A 16,023-nucleotide genomic window follows, 5' to 3' on the forward strand; every position below is an offset into this window, starting at 1 on the left:
CTGCCTGTCCTATGCTGTCTGTGTGTGCCATACTCTGCCTTCCCTATGCTGCCTCTGTGTGCCATACTCTGCCTGCCCTACCCTGCCTGTATGTGCCATACTCTGCCTGCCCTACCCTGCCTGTATGTGCCATACTCTGCCTGCCCTACCCTGACTGTGTGTGCCATACTCTGCCTGCCCTACCCTGCCTGTATGTGCCATACTCTGCCTGCCCTACCCTGCCTGTGTGTGCCATACTCTGCCTGCCCTACCCTGACTGTGTGTGCCATACTCTGCCTGCCCTACCCTGACTGTGTGTGCCATACTCTGCCTGCCCTACCCTGACTGTGTGTGCCATACTCTGCCTGCCCTACCCTTCCTGTGTGTGCCATACCCTCCCTGACCTATGCTGCCTGTGTGTGCTCTGCCTGCCCTATGCTGGCTGTATGTGCCATACTCTGCCTACAGTACCTATGTCTGAGGTGTGAAGAAGTGAACAATGGGAGTGATTACAGCCTGAGCCTGAGGTGTGAACACTGCAGGGGGTGGACAATACAGAGATTAAAAGGTGTGAAAAACACAGGGGATTACAGCCTGAATCTGAGGTGAGAACCATACAGGGGGCCAGTTAATCTCAGTACTGATACCATTTAATGCTTACTCAAAGGTAAGCCATCAAAGCAGCCAGACAGGTGGGGGGCCACACAGAGAGGGGTCGCGGGCCGCCAGTTGGACAGCACTGCTTTAGAGCATAGAGAAATACTTTAGCTTTACTCTGTTGTACTTCAAATTATTTTCTGTATTATTGGAGTTAAGTTCTGGGCTTCTGCTTTAGTTTGTGTTTATCAGTTGAGGTGCTTCTAGCACCTTGAAGTAACAAGTACAAACTGAGCAAAAAAGAAGGGTTTAATCACGGCTAGATGGCTGCGAAAATACCCTGTCAGAGACAATACAAAGATTTCCTTTTGGTAAAACACACAAAGAGACAGTTATCAGTAAATGTCTATTCCTGTAGCCATGACAATTAGATGCAACTAGTAGCTCCGTGTGTCTTCAACCTTAAGGTAATGGAGCACAATGTACATCAGGCAGAGCAGGGGTGGCCAATACGTCGATCCTCGGGGGATCGACTGGTGGACCGCGATCGACGTATCAAGCCGGGAATATGGAAGTGCACTGTGATACACACGTATGCTGCGTTGCGTACGTACGCACGCATTCCACACTTCCGCATTCCGCACTTCCGTGTCGGTCCAGTCGGTCCAGGCCAGACCAAGTCTGGCCACTCCTGAGGTAGAGGTTTGGGCTTAAGCATATCTTCATAGAAGTAGAAAGTGATGTAAATGTAAGGACGGATAAACCTTTAACCTACATATTGTGTGTTCAGAACCAGCATTTATGTGGGGTGCAGCTAAATGTATCTCCTCTTTTTAATGCCTGGCCTGTGCCTGCATACAATCAAGTATGTTAAGATTTTCCTATCTTTCTTTGTGTGCTTTAATATATACTTTTGTATTATAAAGTGTGTTTTTACTTCTTGAAACCCCAGTGGTGAGCACCATTTTTTATGTTTTCTCTTTGCACCTTTGTAACGAAACTTCTCTTTCTTGTTCATTGATTGGTTTATACCTGAGGGTGTTCCTTATCTTTCCTGGGATACATTGTAAGCGGTTCTCATTTCTGGGTAAGAGCGCCTTGTACAACTCCCCGCATCCCCCAGCTGCTTTTAGCTGTTCTGGGTGCTGTAGTACTTTACATTTTGCAGAAGCAGAGTACTATTTCAGATACAAATCACCATGTTTTTTTTCTTTGAGCCCCAATTGTGTCTGAGGCAAAGCAAATGCCATTGCAAGTGTGTATAGTTGCAAAATCAGATGCCACCTGTGGCTAACATTTTCGGATTCGGGACTGTATATATAAATAAACATTTGCATGCCCCTTTTCCACATGTCTGCTGGGCTTTTCTACACAACCTGCTGTGGGAACCCTGAAAATAGCTCCAGGGTTCCTAAGGGTCAGTAGACGCGTGTTACAGCAGAACACAAACGGATAGAATGGCAACAATATGGAAGTGCAAGGAGTGTGTTTTTTTCTCAGGGCAGTTGCTTCTACTCGACCCTTTCCTAAAGACAGTTCTGCCTGTATTCTGACTGAATTTATTAAAATTCAATCAAAATAATGTATAAACATATGCCATCTCTGTAGAGGGACAGGACAACTACATACTGAGTATTATGTACAAGAAAACCCACACCAACGTAACTAAAGCCCTTTAGGGCTCAATGTGCAAGATTTGCTAATGGCTTCCCACCCCGATCACCCATTAACTACTTCTCTTCTGTGGTGCAAATACCAGGCCCATTGTAGTTCTGCCACTGGAGCTACAGTTGTACAAATACTATATGATATCTATTTAAACTAAAAATGAAGTGTAATAAATGAACCTAAACTGGAGATTCCATTAATTTCCATTAATTACTCTTTACAGTGTCACAGTAAAGAGTAGGAAGAACAAGATTATATATATTATGTATAGAGTACATCATCTATTACATTTTGAAGTGTGTTGGAATGTGTGTGTCTAAATCTGCTACTAGATTTTGAATTCCATACACTACTGCTTGTATGGATAATGTTTAAATAATAAATTGCTTCCTAATAAGGTTTTTGGTTTTAGATGTCAGTAATTAACAGATGTGATTGTCTCACAGGGCACTGAAAGAAAAAACCTCAAGCAAATTTATAAAGAAATAAAGTTTATTAATTGCAGTAACCACACATGGATAAACAAATCACATGGATATTAAAGTTCTATTAACATACTGTACATGGACATTAGTGTAATTGTACATAGAGGTATTAGTAGTATTGCACTATATTGTACTATAAACAATGATATGCTATGAATTATACTCTTGGTAAGATCACAAACTGTATGTTTCTTACAACAGTAACTGGTTTGGTGATGCTTAGCAACCGGAGAGAGGCAGAACCTAAGCCAGTATTGTGGAACCCAAAGAAACCCTTGTGAACCCACTCCCTCACACACTATTGACAGAAGTAGAAAACGTATTTAAAAAGGCAATTGCCCCTCTATCTCTTGCCTTTCCAATTCTATTTCTCTCATTATCCTCTTTTTCTTAATCTTATTTCTCTTCATCACCTGCCCGTATGTCTATAATTTTCTTCTTGTCCCTTCTATGGTACCTGTCTGTATCAGCCACTTTCTCTCTTTTTTCTAAACCCCTCTCTATTCATGAGCCATTTGCTTATCCTTATGTAGTCCCTTCACACTCCATTTTATTACCTTCTCTGAATATTCCAATCCCCCCCTTCTGCCATCTCTTTATTTCAACAAGCAAAACTTTTCCCCCATCTCATAAGCAAATTAATTCCCCCTTTCTACCTACCTGTAGATGCCATTTTACCCTTTCTCCCCCCCCCCCTGACAGAGTCATTTTCTCCAGCCATTTACCTTTTGTACTTTTGCTTTCTCCTTCTCTGTATCATTCCCACCTTCATCCCATAAGTCTCCATGGACTAATATATCTCCAACCAAGCCTGTGCCATTGTTTCCAGCTTTATCATTCCGTCTCTATGTGCATTGCTCTTTGTTCTTTTTATACCCCCTGCTCTCTTGCGAAGCCTCTGTGGCTCTGCCTTATATTTTAAATGTAAATATCAATGCGCTCCATGACATAATCTCCCAGGAACACACTGTTCCTTTGCAAAGGCAAACCAATAGCCAGACAAAATGCAGTAGCCCATATGCATCTCACATTCTTCCTTCATTATTCCGTGGCTTGGTAAGACATTTTCTTCTCCTGAAACTGCAGTAAAGTTCTGATTTCTGAATGAAATTCTCAGCGACACATATGAATATATCTTGATGCTTATTTTAAACATTTTAATGTAAAAAATACAGTAATCTTTGAAAGAAAGATTGTAGATCAGCAGCTCAAGCAGGGGTGACTATAGCTGTCGAACATTAGAGAACTAAACAATTACATGTAAGTAAAGTGCAGACGTTTCCCAGAATCATGGTTTGTGGTCACAGCCATCGCCTCTCCCCAGTGTGGCTGTTGAAAAGATATTCTCTTCCTGTAACTATAAATAAAGGGGTTTGTTTATTTATTAAGCACTCAGTATGGCAATATATCCATGTTATCATGCATAATATCACAAATATATCATTCATACTGTTATATTTTGTATCATTTTGTATCATTCCCTGTTCAGTACAGTAATGTTCACTTTATTAGCAAGGTATGTGAAAGTATATTTTTCCCTTACTGATTGCATAACAGGCTACAGAACATTGGTTCAAAGTAAGGTATGTAAAGCAGAATTATTTCTCCTTAAAATATGCAGCTCAGCCTATTCCTCATAATCAGTACATGAATGAGATAAACTTTATCTGAATGAGGTGCATTAATAATCACCCTAAAAGTTTGTTTTCTATTGTGACAATGATAGTCAAGAGCTTACCTGGATCTTGAGCTCTGCCATCAAACTGCTGTGGGGGAGAACAGAGAAACATGCAATGAAAACTAAACCAGCAATAGAATGTAGCCCTCTGCCATGGCCTTAATTCACTCAAATAAACATTCCATGCCTATAAGCTAATATGGGCATTCTATTATACGGCAAGGCAATTTAGATTCAGTTAATTTGTGTCATGGCAGGCATTTGTTTCTCTGGCTGCAGTATAGTTAGAGACATAGGGTACATGGATAGAACTTGACTTTCTTGCGGTGTAAATGCCATGATTTCCATTTGGGTGTAGACTGAACAGAATAGGTCTTCACTGTGAGAGGGTTTCTGCACCTTAAGAATTATACAGCTTGCCTAGTACATACAGCAGGGGTGCCCAGACTTTGTCACCCTGTGATCTACTCTTGCCAACTGGCCTCCGTCATGAGATCTACTACAGTTAAAATAAGCAAGAAAAAGTATCAATCGATGATTAACAAATACACATAGCAATATATAAATGCAGTGCCAAATTTATATTTAATGCCCTCATAACATTATTCAAGTGCCAACTTCAAGTTAAATGTGAAAGGATTGTAGTAGTTTGTACTTCCCTTCTTCATGGCCCACTTTGTAGTCTGCACACAGAAACATATATATAAAGTGGGAACAAATACATACAGCGGCCCGGTGGGGACAATCTTCTGTACTGGGATGAAACTACAAAGACTGATAGCTTGAACAGCCGCACTCAAAAGTTCCAGTATGCTGGGGGGAAAAAGAACTGGCGGGATGTCATCCCACTGCATTCCAACTCGAAGTCTAACAGAAACTTTAAAGTGATCTACTGGTAGACCACAATCTACCTTTTGGTCACCCCTGACATACAGTATGTGCTAGCCTCATCTCTAACGACACTTTATCTGACACCATGTAAAAAAAAAAAGAAAGACATTTTGCAAAGGCTCCAGACTTTCTTTTGCCATTGTATATAAAGGTTTTCCCTAATGCATCTGCAAGCTGAACTAATGTAACCAGATTGAGGCCTACCAAATGATGTCTAATTTTGCAGGCTAACGAATCATATTCTAAGCTTGCTCTCAGCATAGCACCAATATTACTAGGGCCTTAAGTAAATTCAATTTTCTCTACATTTTGTAAGTTAGGACTGTCAAACCTATTTCTCTTAAGCTGCTGCTGAAGTACAACTTCCAGCTCTCACAGACATCCTTCTGCTGTCAGTACGGTGCTAAGAATTGTACGTCAACAAAGAAAAATAAATAATTTTGGTTGGGCAACAGTAATCTACAGATTTACTCTCCCTGTCTTGCCCTTCTGTAACCATCTTTATCTGGATCATGGTTTCCACTCTTTCTACATATAGCCGCTGCTTTGTGGGTTCTTATTAAGTGTTCTGCCCCGGGCATTTTCCCAGTCCTCACCCTAATGCCAGCTCTCATCCAGGAAAAATAGTTTTAATCTCATCATTAATACTCATCACTTGAGTATATCCTTCAGTTTAAGTAAGTTACTCTCCTACAGAACCATACTGTTTGCCATTACCGCCATTAGTTGTTTATACTGTTGCTGAAGCTTCTGAAGGACAACTGGAACCTGTTCCATAAGAATTGGTATTAATTTACTATCTCTTTCGGCAATTAGAATTTTATCTTCCTAATCCAGCCCAGTAATGGCACAGCCTTATTCCCAGGGAACCACCAAGACTAAGACCATGGTCAAGACATATTGATATGACAAATACAATATAAAAACTGCCTATGATAAAAGCAAATATAGTGACTTTATGTACCAAGCTCAGAGGGCTAAGTGGGGCAATATCTTTTTTCTCCTTGTTTGGTGGCTGCTCTGGTGGTGGCTCTTTAGGCGCCTCTGCTGTTTTCTCCACATCTGTAAAGGAACTAAAAAAAAAAAAAAATGATATTGCTAGTTGCCACAGCTCAACATAAGTCAGAAACACAGGCAATTCTTAGACATTAGAGAATTAATATAGAACTTTTGGGGAGACCCCAACAAATTGTTGTTGAAATGGTTGTTATCAGCTGAGGGAGGAAAGCAAAATGCATCCACATTTATACACTTCTGCACATGACTCTGCCTACATTACACAGATTTTAGTACAAAAACACAAAGCAAAATCCTTCTCATAATATTTTATATTATGTTATACACTGTTTTAATATTGTTAATCCAGCAATATGAATTGTGAATTTGGTCTAGGCCCCAGATCTGCAACTGGTTCCACCCTAATGTTAATTTGACCCTGAATTTCTTTTACTGGGTGTTTCTAATTCTGACACAGAAAGAATGTAGGAAAAGCAGTCTGCTTAGTCAGTATAGGCTGAGCTATTTGTTTAATATTGTAGGGAGTTAAAATGGTTATAAACTGTTTTTAGTTATCCAATCTAAAGCTGGCTATACTTGTCCATATTTCGTCTGGCAGCTGTTCTAAGTTTTACCATACTGCCAAAAATGTTGGTCTATCAGACTCAAGATGATCAGACTTTTCAAAATGTAATGTTTAAATGTTTTTAGTGGCTTTTTATCTAGAGATAATCACATGTCCCAAGCATTGTGGGTACATAGATCCCATGCCTGTATTTTCTTGCACTCACCTGTCCTGGAGTAATGGTTGTGTTGCGTCTTTTGCACCAGAAGAACAAACTGTGCATCTAGAAATAAAAATGAGTCTGCTTATTGCTAGATAGTAAACAATCATTAGGAAACAAATATCACTACAGAGAAATCCATAGTAATTATCTCATTTAATATTTTACTAATAAATATTTAGAGATGATTAAAGTTGTAATTCAGTAAATTATAACATCATGTAGACATGATGCCCATGTGTGCCACCCTGGACCAACAGCCCTTGGAGCAGAAAAATGACAAAATTTGATGCCACAAGAAAAAAGGAAATTAAAATAACCATACTGTAGAATGAGGGGTCTGTGGGATGTTTCTACCAAAAGTTGTCCCAGATGAAAGCTGTACTAGTGAGCTCCCTATCCTGGTGGGCCCTGGGCAAATGCCCTTTTGCCCATTTATTAAAATGGCCCTGGTTCCAGCACATTTCCGCATAGCTATACAGAGATTAATATATGTATGTATAACTTTATTTATAAAGTGCTAGTAGCATATGCATGGCTGTACAGTTTTACACTATAGAAAAGTTCACAAAGGGGGGAACAAACATTACTGTAAATGCTAAATAAATAAATAAATAAATAAGGCTAGTGCCACAAGTGACAGATTCTCAGCCTGTGGATAAATGCCAGCCAACTATCCACCCCTACGCTGGCTTTAGCCTTTTTTCTTGCCTGCACCCAAAACCATTACATCAGCCCGGTTACAGGGACATGTGTAAGTATGCATTTCTGCATTAAATGGTTCCAAGTACAGAAAAGGAAGAAAGCTGATGCCAGCGTAGGGGCCCATTCTGGGTCTGTGGTTTTCTGCAGGCTGAGAATAAGCCCCGTGTGGCATCAGCCTTTATGTGCTGAGATAAAGTGCCATGTGGTCAGAGTCACAGTAGTAAGGAAGCCCTCCCTGTGAAGTGGATAATATACAGGCATAAATAACCCTTCTTCTGCTGGAGTAAAGCATAGGGGAACAATACATACCCTTTAGTTAATTTCCAGGCTAGCAGTGATAGGGCTCCGAGAAGGAGCACACCAGTAATGGTCAGGACCACCATAAACCACACATCAGGTTGCCAGTATGTCACTGTTCCATTCACAATCCTTGTTTGTTTCTGTGGAGTCTGCAGAAAAATTAAGAGAACTCAGCTGAATTTAATCTAAATGGGGTTTTCTATGGAAGTCAAATGTAATATGTATGAGAGATGTGTAAAACCTGGAGAAACTAGCAAATTAAAACATGTCTTCAATAATTGAAATGCTCAGTGCATGAAATATAAAATAAGCTGTGACACACTGACACACTTGTGTGAAATGGAGACTTAGCCAGTTTTGTATTAGCAGGTATTATCTTCTATCCTTAAAGGGGAAATATACCCTGCTTATAAATAGTATCACATTCACTTATTTTTTGAAAATGTTCAGTAGGCAGTGGCTACTTTCCCCAGAAAGCCTTATTTAGCTGTCCCTGTGCATAGTGCCAACAGTACAGAGTACCTACGTGCCTCACCTCATCAAAATATTTATATTTATCTTAACCTGGTTATTAATAAGAGAAAACATTTCATTGCCTGCTCTAAAATACAGAAACATGTCTCTCAGACACCCTAATGTTTCAATATTTCCTATTTATATAAGCTCTTGTGCAGCTATGGCTCTTATTTATTATCCCCGTCGTATGTTTTAATATTAACATCACAGACTGTGTGATTTCCTTGTACAGGTATAGGACCTGTTATCCAGAATGCTCGGGACCTGAGGTTTTCCAGATAAGGGGTCTTTCTATCATTTGGATCTCCATACCTTAAGTCTACTGAAAAATAATTTTAACATTAAATAAACCCCAATAAGGATGAATTATATCTTAGTTGGGATCCTGTACTGTTTTATTTATACAAGGAAATCATATTTTATTTGCTTATAATGCAGTCTATGGGAGATGGCCTTCCCGTAATTTGGAACTTTCTGGATAACGGGTTTTCGGATAATGGATCCCATACCTGTACTTTATAAATATAAGTTTAAAGATATTTCATGTGACTCCTCACCGTGGTGGTTGACGTAGTGGTGGGCTGTGTAGTAGTCCATGGAATAACATTAACAATCACAGTTGCCGTGGTACTGTACTGAGGGGGATTTGTGCTGTCTGTCACCAGGACCAGGAGTTCAAATGTCAGAGGATCGAAAACACCATTGTTGTTGTAGGAGAAAAGGTTGTGTCTTACAGTGTTTCCAAGCATATAAAATCGATTATTGATATTACCTGTGAATAAAACATAAGATTCTCTTCATAGTGTGGTATAAGTAAAATTAAAGGGGTGGTTCAACTTTTAAGTTAGCTTTTAATATGTTACAATTTCAGTTGGTCTTCATTTTTTATCTTTTATAGGTTTTTTTAATTAATTGCCTTCTTCTTCTGCCTCTTTCCAGCTTTCAAATGGGGGTCACTGCTTTTTATTATCTTTCTATTCGGCCCATTTAGTATTCATACATCAGCCACTCTCTCAAATCACTCCCTGGTTACTAAGGTAAATTGAACCCTAGCAACCAGATAATTGCTGAAATTCCAAACTGGACAGCTGCGGAACAAAAAGTAATAATAAAAAATGAAGACCAATTGCAAATTGTCTCAGAATAACACACTCTACATCAGAGATCCCCAACCTCTTTTTCCTATGAGCCACATTCAAATGTAAAAAGAGTCGGGAGCAACTCAAGCATAAGTTTCTGGGGGGATGACAAATATGGGCTGTAAATGGCTATTTGGTATCCCCTAATGCACTGGCAGCCTTTAGGAGGTTCTGTTTGTCAGTACACCTGGTGTTTATGCAGCTAAAACTTGCCTCCAAGCTGAGAATTCAAAAATAAGAACCTGTTTTGAGGCCACTGGGAGCAACATCCAAGGGATTGGGGAGAAACATGTTGCCCCTGAGCCACTGGTTGGGGATCACTGCTCTACGTCATACTAAAAGTTAACCCAAAGGTGAACAATCCCTTTAAAGACGAACTTTGGCAACAAGTAACTAAGGAATGCTGGGAAGCTTCTCCGGAAATATAAAATGATGAAGTGCATAAGGTTAATGACCTATTCAGCTGTTTCAGGTGCAGTGAGCCTTGTTTAGCCCAAAAACCCCAAAATATATGCTGAAATCACATATCTTTACACAATCTGAAAAGTTTTGGCCAATTATTGTGCTGGAACCAGACTGCTCAAGTACATAGGAGGTGGATTTGAGCACTGCACACTGGGAGCCAATCTGGTCAGGGTTTGCAGGGAGCATGCCCCATGATGCCTCAGGCAAAATACAAAAATATGAGGAGCAAACAGGAAATAGTCCCTAAATGTATATATGCCAGAAACACGCAGCAAGTTTATTTGTGGAAAACAGCCTTCTTGGGCCTGCCTTCTAGAGCAGCTTTCCCTGTAGTTAATTAAAGGTCAAGAGATAAACTTGGCCTTTACGTTTCAAGATAAGAAAAGTGTAGACTGGCTGTGGTTCAGTGCCAATCTTTCATAGTGTACATAGATGTACATCTAGATTATTGGAATACATACATTATTTCTGCCACCAGTTATTAATGGAATGTCCCCAAAAAGATACAAACTAATTTTAAAAATAATTAAATAAACCTTTAAATAGCTGATAATTAATAAAGCCAGTGTAAATATGCCACTGAAAACTTCACACAAATTACATTATTGTCCCAATAATACAAAATAAACCCAGGACTAAGTATATGTACCACCGACGATGGTGTAGCTCAGCACTGAAGTGGGATCTTTGTCATTGCATGTCACGGTCTGGACGTTGGCTAGGGTACTCAGGGTGGAGTAAATGGTTGTCATGTAATATGGAGGAGTGCAGAATGGCGGGTTGTCATTATAATCCTAAAAAATACAAAGGCACAGAATTAGTGGTGAATTTGCTGTTAAGAGGTGGGGTTGGTATATACAGCCAGGGTTAGAGAATACAGAATTACAGGTATATATTGTCAGGTATGTTTAACTGCCTCCAGCCCTACCAGCTTCCTCTGGAGAACTAAAAATATTTTTCGTTTTTTGATAATAACATTAACAAACAAGCCAGCTGAATTGTAACAAAAATCGAGAAATTGATGTTCTCTGCACCTATCTCTGGATTTCTAACTGATTTCTGCAGAGAGCCTGTAGGCTAAGGACCCACAGAGGGGATCAGTTGCCCATGATAAATGTCTGCAACTAAACCGCTCCGTGTGGCCTTAGCCTTAAACCCCGAAACCAATTGCTCTTTAAATAAGCACTAAGGGGTGCACTTTAGTGTTTGCAGCTGGAGTTTACAGTAAATCACTATGTATATCTCTTGTTCAAATAAAGAAGATTAATTATTTTACTTGTTCGTGTTATTCCCGGCCTCCCTCCCTGAGACAAAGCCCACTTATACAAGTATGCCTGAAGGCTTCTAAATATGATTTTGGCCACTAATTTAATGTCTCCATTTACTAAGGAGATGAGCAGGTAGCAGCTATGGTCTTGGAAGTCTTTACCTATTTTGATAGTTACTGAAATGTGTGCCCCTGCTGATTGCTTACTAAAAGTACTGAAAATATCTTCTAACTTGTCCTTCGTAATTTTATCTGCAGTCCAGCCCTCAAGGAGTTCCTCTCAAATTGGGTGCCCAATCATTTGGGTGTCCCTAACTTTCCTGTATATCTAGCGGCCCACCCCTTCTCTACTTCTGTTCCTGTTATTTTAAGGATGACTACATTCCTGTTTATTGCTGGACTTACCTGCACATTGATTGTTATAGTACAGAAGGTGGTCTTTTGGTTAATGGGGTCAGGTATGATATCATCATTCAGATCCACCACTTGGATATTAAGTGAATAGCTGGTGGTAGTCTCATAGTCCAGAGGGCCAAGGAGATTAATCTCTCCTGTAAAAACATAGACAATGGTTACATTGGTTACTAATTTCTTTATGAGTCAGCGTGACTAGGAAGCAAACTTGTCCTAAAAGGAGAACTAAAGCCTAACTATAGGGCAGAAATTTTGTACATTATGTTTTTGGGGTTCTGTACCAGCCCAAGGCAACCACAGCCCTTTAGCAGGGAAGGTCTGTGCCTCCAAAGATGCCCCAGTAGCCTCCCCATCTTCTTTTCTGCTGATTCCCTGCACATACTCTGTGCTGCTGGCACTTACCTGAGCTTAGGGGCCCACTCACAATATACTGTATATATAGAATATAAATGTCACAATATAAAACTAAGTAAATTATTCAAATTACTAGTACATGACAGCTCAGAAACCTGTGCAGTTAGCATCAAAACTTAATAATCAGCTCTGTAGCATCAGCTTACATGACACGTGAACCTCCTTATCTCCTTGATTATTTACGATGACCCCTGTAAAGAAACAGTAACTATACCATTCCGAGGATTGATGTAGAAGACAGGCGGATTAGTTCCTCCTTGGATACTGAATTCCACATTATTAAATTTGTAGTCTGCATCGGTGGCATTCACCTGACCCACGACAGTCCCAAATGGGGCATTTTCATTAACAAAGAAGGTATAAGGTCCATTGCATACAGGGCTGTACTGATTCACAGGAGTGACAGTCACAAACACAGGAATATTGGCTAAGGGGAAAAAAAAGATTTAAAACATTTTAAAAAAATGTTACATATAGAGGTATGGGATTCATTATCCAGAGAGCTACAAATTACAGTAAGGCCATCTTCCACAGACTCGGTTTTATTCAAATAATACAACTTTTCTTTTTCTATGTAAAAATAAAACCTAGCTAAGTTATATATAATCCTTATTGAAGGCAAAACAATCCTATTGGGTTTATTTAATGTTTAAATACATTTTTTAGCAGACTTAAGGTATGTTGATCCAGATTACAGAAACATCCCTTATCTGGAAAACCCCAGGTCTCTTTCTGTTATTATTCTGGATAACAGTTCCCATACCTGTATATGTGGTAACTGTGTTATACAGAAGTGCAAAAATACTAATAAAGGGGTTGTTCACCTTAAAATTTACTTTTAGTATGTTTTGTGCTGAATCCTGAGCCGAATCCTGGATTCAGTGCTCCTGACAAATAGCAGGGGCAATTCAAAACAGATTCTGAATTCAGTTTTGCATATTTGTTTTATAGTCAGTAATATACAGCGAAAAAAAATAAATAAAGGAAATACTGTATGTTATCATACACCACAAGTTACGCCACTGGCAGCAGAGGCGTAACTTGGTCGCGACAGGTCCCCCTGCGAAGAAATCTTTTGAGGAAGCTCACCGTGAACAGTCCCTCTTCCCGCCCCCCTCCAGGCCTGCGCCGAACCTCCCGGCCAGCGCCACTCTTTTTAAAAATGGTAGGAGAGGGGCCGGAAAGGGGTGACTACAATACCGCAGACCGCAAGGTCCAGGACTCCTTGTTGCCCGGGCCCCCCTACGACCATGGGGTCTGCTGTAAAGGTAGTTACACCACTGACTGGCAGCCATCTTTTAAACTGAAGTACATGGATGTCATTATACCTGTGGCACAGGGAAGTGAGTACAGTAATGTCTTCCTTCAGTGGCACATATAGCAGCAATAACTGAACAAGTAGCAAATAAATGGCATTCTGTGGCACTAGTTCCTGGCTTCTTGATCACTATAGTTTTCCCTGAAAAGCCAGTTGTGGAAGAGACAGCAAATTGTTGATTCTGCTGCTGTATATGAATACATTTTTGAAAAAAAATTGACAGCGATACTCACTGGTAAGTGGAGGAGAGCCACCATCACTCACAACAACTGTGGCTGCATACTGGAAATTTACACTGGCAATTGCAGCAGAATCATAGGTTAAGGTCTGGTTTACCTGAGAAATAGAAGGGCTACTTATTACACATGTTCTGGCATGAATGCAGCAGTAGTATAAAAATCTTTAGTTGCCACAAAGCCCAAGATTTCGGGGTTAAAGAGACATGGAGAGCAGGCAAACTGAAAGCTAGGGTAACAGAAGAGAGAAGGGTGGGTAAAAAAAAAAAATACCAGCAGTAAGAATACATGATGGACAAGAACACCTTCAGTTGGATAAGTGAAAAGATTGGAGCAAATTAACAAAAAGTTAATGAGCAGAAAGTTAAATGTATGGCTGACCCATTTTTGAAGGGATGCACCATATCTTACATAGTAGCACAAGTTATGAGTCCCTGTACCCGCTCTTACCAGTAGTTGTGACCCAGACATGCGGAAGGAGTACAGAGAGTAAGCATTGGGGATTATGCTGTATGTGAGTTTTGTGCTGTTCACATCTGGATCTGTGCAAGTGAAACTCGCAAGTAGTTGGTTGATCGGCGTTGTTTCTGGAACCTCAGTTCTGTGTGAAAAAAGTCAAAAAATCTTAGCTCCTAATAGCTTTTTCCATAAACAATTGGCAACTTCAAAACCAGGGTATACCTTCTGGAGGCGGGGTTTAAGGTGGCCATACATGTTACAATAATTATTTTTCCTGTGACCATTGGTTTGTCCACCCCACTAATGTTAAAAGCTGAATTGCCAGGTATGAAGGTAGAAACAATAAAATTTTACCCCATCTGATGATTTAGCATTAATCTTCTGCCAATATTCTGGGGCCTTAAAAGACGCCCGTTCCAATTTTTTCACCCTAGCCGATTGGCGATATCCAAGGTTTTTGGCGATATTAGTCGCCTTGTCAACCCACCATACATGCACCGAATATCAGACAAAACCTTGTTTTGTACAATAATATTAGTGCATGTATGGGCGTCTTAAGTTTGGCAATGTTTAGCTTCCTTATGGCAGCAGAAAATTGTGAAATTGTAATCAACAGCACAGTCAGCATACAAAGGCATACAAAGGTATTTTTATAACACATTACAATTGCATATTTTATAAATGTTCTATTGCAGAATCTTACGTAAATACAGCTGGGCTGCATGAAGGAGGTATGTCATTGACATCCAGTACAGTGATATTCACAGTAGCAATGGCACTGTAGCTGCGCTGGTACATGTCATAAGCTCTCACTTGCAAAGTGGTAAACGCCAACCCTGGTGTTTTCTCCAGATCCAGGTTATAAGTGGTCCGGATAGTCCCTGTTCCTATAAATAGGAGATGTGCAATGTGATGTATGTTAGATTTTGAAAACTGCATTTGTAATTCCATTATTAGTGACATGTTGATGGTACCTGATTCGATGTAATAGGCAGTTGTCGGTGTTATCATCTCATACACAATATTACTTGAACCTGTAGCCTGCATAACTGTGGCAAAATAATTTGGGCCTCCATTCTCTGTGATGGTAACTGCTTTCGATGCCATCCTAGATTATAAAGAAGATGCTTAAATACAGAAAAGCAATCTCTCAAATCTTGCCTAGCCGTGACAAACAGAGAAAAGCCATGTGAAAGAATAATGTGTTTCTGCAGTGTAAAAAACAGGTCTACTTTTGGTACATTTGTGTTTTTTAAAGGATTCTATCACGTTCCTCCAAAAGCCTTAGACTTAGGGGCACATTTACTAACCCACGAACGGGTCGAAATGAGTCCGATTGCGTTTTTTTCGTAATGATTGGTATTTTGCGATTTTTTCGTATTTTTTGCGATTTTTTCGGCGTCTTTACGAATTTTTCGTTACCAATACGATTTTTGCGTAAAAACGCGAGTTTTTCGTAGCCATTACGAAAGTTGCGTAAAATCTGGCGATTTTTCCGTAGCGTTAAAACTTACGGGAAAAGTTGCGCCTTTTTCGTAGCGTTAAAACTTAAAAGGTGCGAAGTTTCGCGTAAGTTTTAACGCTACGAAAAAAGCGCAACTTTTTGCGCAAGTTTTAACGCTACGGAAAAATCGCCAGATTTTACGCAACTTTCGTAATGGCTACGAAAAACTTGCGTTTTTACGCAAAAATCGTATTGGTAACGAAAAAT

At 39.9% G+C, this 16,023-nt stretch overlaps 1 protein-coding gene across 7 annotated transcripts in view; it reads right to left on the reverse strand.

Annotated features, from left to right (window-relative positions):
• The window catches only part of cdhr4 (cadherin related family member 4), a 93,395-nt gene that overhangs the window by 59,469 nt on the left and 17,903 nt on the right, over window positions 1-16,023 (reverse strand). For 3 of the 7 annotated variants that reach the window (XR_004222426.1, XM_031901116.1, XM_031901117.1), the window contains exons 8-18: window positions 15,287-15,420; window positions 15,016-15,199; window positions 14,304-14,454; window positions 13,851-13,953; window positions 12,514-12,726; window positions 11,877-12,022; window positions 10,854-10,998; window positions 9,158-9,372; window positions 8,094-8,233; window positions 7,086-7,142; window positions 6,263-6,371 (exon numbers count right to left, since the gene is read on the reverse strand). Coding sequence is in view for 6 of the 7 variants with exons in the window: in XM_031901116.1 (XP_031756976.1) it covers window positions 6,263-6,371; window positions 7,086-7,142; window positions 8,094-8,233; window positions 9,158-9,372; window positions 10,854-10,998; window positions 11,877-12,022; window positions 12,514-12,726; window positions 13,851-13,953; window positions 14,304-14,454; window positions 15,016-15,199; window positions 15,287-15,420 (1,597 nt within the window). In the remaining variant the exon portion in view is untranslated. Of the gene's footprint in view, window positions 1-2,718; window positions 4,087-4,467; window positions 4,496-6,262; window positions 6,372-7,085; window positions 7,143-8,093; window positions 8,234-9,157; window positions 9,373-10,853; window positions 10,999-11,876; window positions 12,023-12,513; window positions 12,727-13,850; window positions 13,954-14,303; window positions 14,455-15,015; window positions 15,200-15,286; window positions 15,421-16,023 lie in introns of those variants that run through there. The other 4 variants (XM_031901120.1, XM_031901119.1, XM_031901121.1 and 1 more) reach the window with 2 other exon arrangements.

Source organism: Xenopus tropicalis, chromosome 4 (assembly GCF_000004195.4).
Source record: "Xenopus tropicalis strain Nigerian chromosome 4, UCB_Xtro_10.0, whole genome shotgun sequence".
Lineage (NCBI taxonomy): Eukaryota > Metazoa > Chordata > Amphibia > Anura > Pipidae > Xenopus > Xenopus tropicalis.